The sequence below is a fragment of the Coffea arabica genome, chromosome 2c (assembly GCF_036785885.1).
Source record: "Coffea arabica cultivar ET-39 chromosome 2c, Coffea Arabica ET-39 HiFi, whole genome shotgun sequence".
In the NCBI taxonomy this organism is placed as follows: domain Eukaryota; kingdom Viridiplantae; phylum Streptophyta; class Magnoliopsida; order Gentianales; family Rubiaceae; genus Coffea; species Coffea arabica.
Window position 1 is genome coordinate 73,315,482 of NC_092312.1, and position 10,154 is coordinate 73,325,635.

At 41.6% G+C, this 10,154-nt stretch overlaps 1 protein-coding gene across 1 annotated transcript; it reads right to left on the reverse strand.

The window, feature by feature from the left end:
* Nucleotides 1-1,194: 1,194 nt before the first annotated feature.
* On the reverse strand, nt 1,195-2,574 carry LOC113724665 (putative F-box protein At1g30920). Its single transcript, XM_027247545.1, has one exon. It carries the CDS (start codon nt 2,572-2,574, stop codon nt 1,195-1,197), a length of 1,380 nt encoding a protein of 459 aa, XP_027103346.1.
* Between the last annotated feature and the right edge of the window lie 7,580 nt (nt 2,575-10,154).

Below are 10,154 nucleotides of genomic sequence, written 5' to 3' on the forward strand. Positions count from 1 at the left end.
CTCTTTTTTCAATACTATCCCTACCTTTACATATATTTTATGTTAGATTAAGATTTGAATTTTGAATTTTTGAAGATAAAGTTGGAAACAAAAAATTACTAACATTACAATCATGACACTATTAAAAAGTTAAAATCCTGAATAGCGACAAATACTTTGGGACGAAGGAAGCTTCGTTATGCGTGGGAGTCTAAAAGGGGCAGGAAATTGATTGATAGTAGTTGAAGAAAGCTTAGATGCAAGAGATAGTGTACTGATACATCATCATTATCCAGGCCTAAATCCAAAGGAAAAGTTCACAGTTCACACTGCACAGGAAGGAAGGAAATTAGTTTTTAAACATGTACTGCTGCTTCCATTGGTCTTTTTCCACTACAATGCATTGTTGGTACTCATCCTTTGTTTTCTTTGTGGAAAATCGAGATGAACCCATCAGTTTCCCATTGACAATAGCCAACTTCTGCTAAGAAAGGGTTCCCATGTCTCAAATCAATCAAATCCCTTTTCTCCTTACTTTATGGCAATTAACCTATCTAAATTCCCTCCAACTTTTGCTTTTTGATTAAATCAGCTTCTGAAGCTTTACAGGAGACGGTCACAATAAAGAAGAAAAGACTGCCAAAATGTTTTAAACTGTTTATTCCAATCTCAACAGCATCCAATAAAGCAAACGAGTTTTAAGGGTTACTTACAAAGTAAATTACTAAGTCATCTCTCCTCATAAAGTCATAGTCCCACTTTCCAAAAAGCCAATTTTGACTGGAATCTTGAAAAGTAACGCGTTCCCAGAAGCTACAACTAACTAGGTTGAATTGATTCGTCTCCCGTCTCATTATTCAACACACAAATTCTTTATCCTTGCACAAGATTTTTTTTTTTTAAAAGAAAAAATGAATTACCATCCACAAAAACACAACTCATGAATTAATAAAGGGTAACGGTAAGATCACTGGGCCAAAAAGCCTTGATACAGAAACGCAATATCAGATCGAGGTGCAGAAGACAAATGGAGTATAGTATTAAATGGCAATCAAAGGATTTACCATGAACTGATCAAATGCATAGAGCATGCGAGAATGTAATCAGGAAGATGCACCGTGGCCTTCTGACCGTACCAATAGGTGAATTCAGCAACCGATTGAAAACCAAGTTGATTGAACTTGAAGAGTCCTAAATAGATGGGTATACCCCTACCTATGTGGACATCAAGATTTCGGGCTCGCAGTTGCTTATAGGGACAAAGCTAGGAGTATGAGCATACATGGAAGCATTGGTTCTATACTCAAGTTTTCTGTCAAATATCCTCACTGAACCATTCTCCAAATTCAGGCCAAATAGCCCCCTGTTTGGCCATTCCAGTAGTAATTCTTTGCCTACGATCACAACAGGTTGGACGTTATGATTCGATCTCGAGGTGGTAAATGGAAAGCGGTCTACATCCAAGTCAATGCCAACCCTGTGCCATCTGATCCAAGATGGTCTAGTGCTGTTTCCGCAATCTTGGTGCCTCAAGATCCAGATGTTGATCGACTCTTCGAACAAGGAGGATTCACACAAGCAGAGGAAACCGCGGTCATCCATTTCTACCAAATGCATCCTGCTGTGCTCAGGATCGTCCTTGCAGTATTGATTTTGAGGACCTGGATGAGGCATCACGGAGAATTTCTCTGTTTTCGTGTCCAATTTCATGATTGATTCTGCACAACGAGGAGCCAACCTAGTCCTCGGAAGAGGCGAGGGCGAACTCTGCCTTGCAATTGCATATCGATTTCCAACCATCCAGTAAAGAACGTTGTCTACGATTACCGGAGGAGTTTGAGCCCTGGGTTGGTATGAAAACGGAGCATCATCATCCTCGTACAGCTCTCTCCAGCAGCAAGATGTTTGCGATTCATCGGATTGTTCTGATTCCGAGTTCGACCCGCCACCCAAAACAACTATTCTGAACGGCATGCTCCCGTTTTCACGTTGGAATCTTCCTCCCCAGAGCAAACAGTGCTGATCTTTGGCAAAAGGGTTGGAAAAGATTCCGTAAATCAGACCTTTAGGGGTGATTAATCTCACCTTCTGCCGCGTAAGGGGATTCAGGAGGACGTAGTGCTCCAACCCGGCGGTTGATCTCCGGAACTCCTCCCGGAAAATGACCAAGCCATTGGAAGAATACGAGAATTCTTGGCGATCGGATTTGGAAACCGGCCTGACAAAGTTAACGCTGATTCTACAACGATTGCTCTGCGGGGTTGCTGTTTCTTCTGTGGATTCACATGTGTCGACCAAATATATTTCCTTCTGCTCCCCTTCAGCTTCCCTCTGCCGGACAACAATAACCATTGGAACGCTGTGGGGGAAATGCAACTGCGCAAATTCCTGAGTGGAGGTCAAGGCCTTCCATCTCCGACAGACGCATCGACATCTTAGGACAGATTTAGCCGGGAGTTTGCTGAGAATTTGCAGGAGGACTTCGTCGGGAATATGTCTGTACGGCCTTCCTAGGATCTCTCCTAGTCCTAGTACTGCTAATTTGTTCCACAAGGCTGGAATCCAGGACAAGCATGCCGAGGTTATGGATGTCATGATTATTTTCAGAAGACGAAAGGGATTTATAGGGTTTTTCTTGAGAGTTTTGCCCATCCAAATCCCTCAGGGAACTAAAACTGAAGAGATCTGATCATGTTTTTGCAAGAAAAAAGATGAAGAAAAGGGGGGAGGAAATAGGAAGAAATGTCCATCTCTTCACTGCTAGGAAGTCACCAAAATTATGTCTGCTCTCTAACTTTTGTCTGACATTACAGTCACTAGTACAATTATTACGAGGAAACATCAATATGGTCCCCCCAGATGCTGTGAACGTGGTCCTAACGCGAAACAGCGCTCACCATGTAGTACTCTTTGCTTCGCTGATTTTCCTACTTACCTCGTATTGGTTGCTATGTACGGCCATAGTTGTCAAAATCGCGATTCGGATCGTAGGATCGTACGATCCTACGATCCGAATAATCAAAATCGATTCGGATCGTATGCAGAGTCGCAAATCATATTAATCTTTGTAGGATCGCATAGAATCGTAGCAGGATCGGTAGGATCGTAGGATCGTACGATCCTACAATTTTTTTGTAAATTTGTGAAATACAAAACTCTATTTTGCAAATAAATGAAAATATTTGTGGTATATTTGTAATTTATCAAAGAATTGCAACCTTTAATTGCAATTAAGAGCTTTTGGTAGGATCTTACGATTCTACGATCCGATCCTACGATCCGATCCTGTGAAACTAAAATCGATCCTACGTAGGATCCCGATTTTACAAACTTTGTGTACGGCTGATTTTGACGGTAACGCATTTTCCTTCCTTCCTTCCGGTTTTCAGGGCAAAAAAAAAAATGAAAGAGTTCCAGCTTCCTACATCCAAAGCAAACTCCCAGAAAGAAGGCTCATATCTCCTAATCCTCACTCGATACAGTCTTGACAGAAAGGGATTGGCAATCCAATTATCAGAAAGCGTTTGGTTCGGTTTGCACTTTAGAATCGGATTCGAATTTGAGATCATTCATCAGAGTTTGGAATGGAGTCATTCATTATAATTATAATATATCTGTTTGGTTCAGTATCAGGAATGTGTATTATTATCATAGTTGATATTTAATTCATTAGTTGTTTTAGAATGGAATATAAAAAAATTTCAATTTTAACCTAATCTGTATAAAGTTAAAACATGGACAATTGAAGATAAACCTGCTGTAAGCCATCACAAGAAAATGCATAAACTTTATCAATAATTTTGTTATCTAATTACAAGTTATCATTTAACATAAAATGTAACATGTCAATAATTACTTAGAAGTAATCTTGTGACATAAATAATGCTTTATCATCTTCATCTGGCCAAAAGGAAAAGATACTACACAAAATTACCAAATTCCAATTTACAAAATCATTCTAGCCCAAGTGGATATAATCCCCACCAAAAGCCACACTATATTTCTGTCATATCCTAAAAGAACTATCTTATCTAATGTTTCAAGATAGACAACAATTTATCACCATATTAACTAGTAGCATTCAATTTTCCAAAAATTCATAACAAGCAGCCATGCTTTAGAAATTCATTATGTTATTCTTATTATTGTGCTCTTGTTTCTTTGTGATTTGTGAAGCACGAAATATGCATTGCATTGCCAGAGTTTTAGCCAAAGACTGTGCATTGAACTTCCACACACGGTAACAGTCATGAACAGATCACGAAAACAAGCGATGTACTTGCATTATTGAGGAGATCACTTCGACTAAACTCTAGGGGTAATAATTGTCTCGTGGAGAAATTTGTAAACCATGAATGAATGATGAGTTACTGTTCAAATTCCTAGGAAATTAGGTAGTAGGTCCTTGCCATGTTCCAAAATGTGTCAGGCTCCTACGACCATAACCCTAAATTGGAGAAGGGAGAAAAGCTCAGAGGAGCTTCGTGAGAGAAGACTGAGAGGAGTTGCAGAGAGTAAGAGAAATAGAGAGAGAAAGTAGAAAAGAGGGAAAATGCAATTGTTATTCTCTGATAGTTCCTCCGCCAATCAATTGTGTACAAATAGGATGAATTAACTACTGCTACCCAATTTCTGTTACAATCCACGTGACTCCCCTAACTAACTCAGCCTTCCCTACGACACCGTTCCACTTATCCCCTTTAATTCCTATCATTTCACAAAACGTCATCGCTGCACTACAATTATTCCCCAAACGTCACCGTTACAATGTATCCTAATTTTAGCTTATTTCTTCTGTCCTGACATTACCTCCTGCACAAAGAAAAGTCTTGTCTTCAAGACTGGAAATGAGGAAATTGAGAGTGTATGAATTCCTTGTCTTCCCATGACGCTTCTTCAGTTCCCAGTTGACACCATTTGATTAATAGCTGGACCACTGGTTGACCATTGCGCATAATAGCTCTCCTTTGCAACACAGACTCTGGCAGTAAAGGACACTGATCTGCATTATCAAACTCTGGCAACTCTTCAGACACTTCTTGCACTGGTCCAATTTTTTTCTTCAACAGCGATACATGGAAAACAGGGTGAATTTTTGCTCTTGCAGGTAACCTAAGGCGGTATGCTACCGTTCCCACCCTAGCTTCAACCTGAAAGGGTCCATAGAACCTGGCAGCAAGTTTAAGACATTTCCTGATAGCCACTGTTTGCTGTCTGTAGGGCTGAAGTTTGAGAAAAACCCATTCCCCCACCTCAAAAGAACGTTCAGTGCGCTGCTGATCAGCAAAAAACTTCATCCTTTGCTGCGTCTTGGCCAAGTGATCTCTGAGGCTACTAGAAATCCTCACCCTCTCCTGAAGGAGTTGAGCTGCTGCAGGTATAATAGCGTCCAAGTAGGGACCAAGTGGTAATGGAACAGGCTTATAGCCATATAAGGCCTCAAAGGGAGTTAACTGCAAACTGGAGTGGTAAGACGAATTGTACCACCATTCTGCCATTGCCAGCCATCTACGCCACTGAGTTGGAAATTCTCCAGTCATACACCTTAGATACGACTCAACACATTGGTTCAACATTTCACTCTGCCCGTCTGATTGGGGGTGGTAAGCTGAGCTATAGTGCAGGTCAGTTCCTACCAATTTGAACAATTCTTGCCAAAACTTGCTGGTGAAGATTCTGTCTCTATCAGTGACAATAGATTCTGGTAGCCCGTGCAGCCTGAAAATGTTATCTAAGAAGAGTTGAGCCACTTGCTTGGCAGAGAATGGATGAGCCAGTGCTATGAAGTGTCCCACTTTGGTCAACCTGTCAATAACCACCAATATAGTATCACAACCCTGGGAGCTTGGCAAACTCTCGATGAAATCCATTGTCACATGTGACCATGCCAACCGAGGAACAGGCAATGGTTGTAGCAGGCCAGGCGAGTGTACGTGCTCAGATTTGTACCTTTGACAAACATCACATGCCTGTATGAACTGAATGATCTCTTGCTTCATTGTTGGCCAGTAGAAGAGGGATTTAATCCTCTGCCAACATCCCCTCTGACCTGAGTGGCCTCCAACAGCAGAAGAGTGTAATGCCTGTATAATTTTGGCCCTCAGACCAGTGGTTGACCCCACATAGATTTTACCATTGTACTTCAGTAAATCATTGTTCCAATCATACCTTGGCTGCGAGTTAGGATCTAGGAGCAACTGAGAGATGATATCCTTGCAGTGAGCATCTGAGGAGTAACTCTCCTGAAGTTCCTGTATCCAGTTTGGTTTAGCTATTGACAAAGCTAGACATGATCCTGTAGCCGTGAGGTGAGGCTGTCCACCTTCGTGCATTCTGGACAAGGCATCTGCCACTTTATTTTCCACTCCTTTTTTGTATTGAATTTCATAGTCCAGACCTAACAACTTGGTGAACCACTTGTGCTGTAATGCCGTGGTAAGTTTCTGGTCTAATAGATACTTTAGTGATTGATGGTCAGTCTTGATTACAAAGTGGTACCCTACCAGATAATGCCTCCATTTAGTTACTGCCATTACTACGGCCAACAGCTCCTTTTCATAGGCTGATAGACCCAGATTTTTAGGAGACAAAGCTTTGCTAAGGAAAGCTATGGGATGTCCTTCTTGCATCAACACTGCCCCAATTCCCCCTCCACTGGCGTCAGTCTCAATGGTGAAAGGTTTTTGGAAGTCTGGTAGCCTCAGAACAGGTGCAGTGCACATTATGTTTTTCAGTGCAAGGAATGCCTCTTGAGTCTGTGGGTTCCAGGTGAAACTATCCTTCCTTAGTAACTCAGTAAGGGGTTTGCAAATAATGCCATAATGCTTAATAAACCTTCTGTAGTACCCTGTTAACCCCAAGAATCCCCTCAACTCCTTCACTGTCCTTGGACTTGGCCATTTCAGAATACTATCTATCTTGGAACTGTCCATTTTCACCCCTTCTTCTGTTATAGTGTGACCAAGGTAGTCCACTGTTGACTGTGCAAACGAGCACTTGGAGCGTTTTGCAAACAACTTATGTTCCCTCAATACTGTCAAGACTGTTCTCAGATGTTGCTGGTGTAGCTCTAATGTCGGACTATAGATTAAGATATCATCAAAAAAAACTAGAACAAATTTTCTCAGATAAGGCTGGAATATCTGATTCATGAGGGACTGAAATGTGGCTGGGGCATTTGTTAATCCAAAAGGCATTACCAAGAACTCATAGTGGCCACAGTATGTTTGAAATGCAGTTTTGTATGTATCCTTAGGCTTGACCCTGATTTGGTGGTAGCCTGAAGTGAGGTCCAACTTTGATTTGTATTTGGATCCTGCTAGCTTGTCGATCAGTTCGTCTACATTGGGTATGGGGTAACTGTCCTTGATGGTCATCTCGTTCAGTCTCCTGTAGTCTACACAAAAACGCCAAGTCCCTTCCTTCTTTTTGACAAGCAAAACTGGGGAGGCGAAAGGACTGTTACTGTGCACTATGATTCCATGCTGCAACATATCCTTAACCTGTTGTTCAATTTCCCCCTTTTGAGAATGAGGATATCTGTACGGTTTCAGCTTGAAGGGTTGAGCATCAGATTTTAGCGGTATCTCATGATCTATACTCCTTGCTGGTGGTAACTCAGAGGGTGCTGCAAACACATCTGTAAATTCCTTAATGATGTCCTGGACTCCTGCAGGAATGTCATTCTCCTGCACCAGATCATCTTGCCCCAATCTCATAGACATGCACAACTGTCTCTTGTATTCAATGAAGGTCCTCAGGTCCCCTCCTCTGATTAGATCTAAGTCACAGTCTTCAGCTTGGCCATGTAAGTGCACTGCTTCCCCTTGATCTTGCAAGGAGATCGTCAGCTTGTGGAAATCAAAGGTAATAGGGCTGAACTGAGTCATCCAGTCCACCCCAAGCACTATGTCCCATCCACTTAGATCCATCACTTTGAGGTCATAACAGAACCTATGCTGATTAATTCCCCATACCACCTTAAGACATATGGCCTTGCTAGTTACACAGGCCCCATTCCCAACCACCACAGAAAAAGGACTGACTAATTTATAAGGAATATCAAATGCAATTACCTTCTCACTGCTTATGTAACTATCAGAACTGCATGTGTCTACCAGTATCAGCATCTCTTCCCCATCTAATCTTCCTACCAATGTGATTGTTTTTCGTTTAAGTAACTCAGACAGTGTATGTAAGGACATCTCCATGACCTGTCCTGGATTTCCTGTGGTTTCGTCCTGCTCTCCCAATGCATCCTCGAATTCAGATTCTTCTTCCTCATCATTGATCAAGAAGTTCAGATGGCCTAATTTACATTGATGTCCCTGCCCAAACTTCTCTCCACACTTAAAGCATAGGCCGTGGTTCCTTCTATATTGTATTTCCTGTGCTGAAATTTTTCTAGGTTCTGCTTCAGTACTTGAAATAGGTCTCCCTTTGAAATGAGTATTTCTGAAAGAACTAATAGGGGGTACTTTGTAGTGTGAATTGTGATTCAATTGCTGAGATGAGTTTTTTGAGATTCCAAACCTGTTCTCTGAGGTAGTCCTTACATTTTCCTTAGAATTTCTGGACTGCAGGTTCAGTGCATTCTCCTGCAACATTGCTAATTCAAAAGTCTCGGACAGAGAGGTAGGTCTCAACATTTTGATCATAGTCTTGATTTCGTCTTTCAGTCCACTGATAAAGCTGGATACAAAGTATTCTTCACTCAGATGTGGATTCTTCATGGTCATGAGGACCTTGAGCTCCTCAAACCTTTCCTGATACTCCTCCACCTTCCCGATATGGTGCAATTTGTTAAATTCCTCCACAATGTCCTTTCCTGCCTTGTTGTCGAACCTTTTACACACTAATTCTTCAAACATTGGCCACGTGATTTCAGGTCGCTCCGCCTTAACTCCCTGAAACCACCTGTCCGCCTTCCCTTCCAAGTACATCTCAATCACCTCTACCTTCTGTTCCTCAGGAATCTGGTAGTTTATGCAATATTTGTTGCACTTTCTGATCCATTCCCTCGGACTTTCCCCAGTGAATAGAGGCAAGTCGATTTTTGGGGGATTCGGAATCAGAACCTTGTTTGTCTCTCTCCTCACAGTCTTGAGGCCTTCAAAGCCAGTTTGCAGTCTCTGGCTAGGCGGCGGAGTTGGCAACAGTGGTGGCTGATCACTCAAGGTCCTTCCAGAGTCGTAATTCAGTTTCTCTTTTTCCATCATCATCTTCATGAAGGCACCGAACTCTTGTTTAAATCCTATTACCAGACCTTCCATTTTCTGGTTGTTCTCCTCGAGTTCCGTTCGCAGCTCCTCGCGAAGCTGCTACTGTTGGTGGTGTGAAGCCTGCAGACTCTCTATAACCTCCTGGAGCTTGGAATCTTGTTTCTTGATCTGTTCTTCCAGAGTCTTGAACCTGGTACTCTCCGCCATTGCTGTTCAATTCCAAGGATTCGACAAGCTCTGATACCACTTGTCAGGCTCCTACGACCATAACCCTAAATTGGAGAAGGGAGAAAAGCTCAGAGGAGCTTCGTGAGAGAAGACTAAGAGGAGTTGCAGAGAGTAAGAGAAATAGAGAGAGAAAGTAGAAAAGAGGGAAAATGCAATTGTTATTCTCTGATAGTTCCTCCGCCAATCAATTGTGTACAAATAGGATGAATTAACTACCGCTACCCAATTTCTGTTACAATCCACGTGACTCCCCTAACTAACTCAGCCTTCCCTACGACACCGTTCCACTTATCCCCTTTAATTCCTATCATTTCACAAAACATCATCGCTGCACTACAATTATTCCCCAAACGTCACTGTTACAATGTATCCTAATTTTAGCTTATTTCTTCTGTCCTGACAAAATGCTTCCTTTCTGCTCTAGTTACCGGCTTTACCGTACCATGTTCTGCTTTTAATTTGCAGTATTTAGCCACTTAGAATTGTTTCAGGAACAATGAAATTAGCAGCATTATGGATCTATACACTATAAAAATTTTTTAAAAAGATAACGTAAAAGCCATTAAAGATACAGACAACATATAAAGCTAATAATGAAGAGATCTAGAATATTTTTACTCTTAATAACCGATTTGTTGATTTCCTTTTTCTGCTGCAAAGTTGAAAACCCAATCTTCTTAAATCCGCTTCTTCGTTATGTATTCCCAAAAGAAGAAAACCTTACAT

What these genes read in the sequence shown, in the direction of transcription:
- LOC113724665 (XM_027247545.1), bottom strand. Translation starts at nt 2,574, where the DNA reads ATGACATCCATAACCTCGGCATGCTTGTCCTGGATTCCAGCCTTGTGG.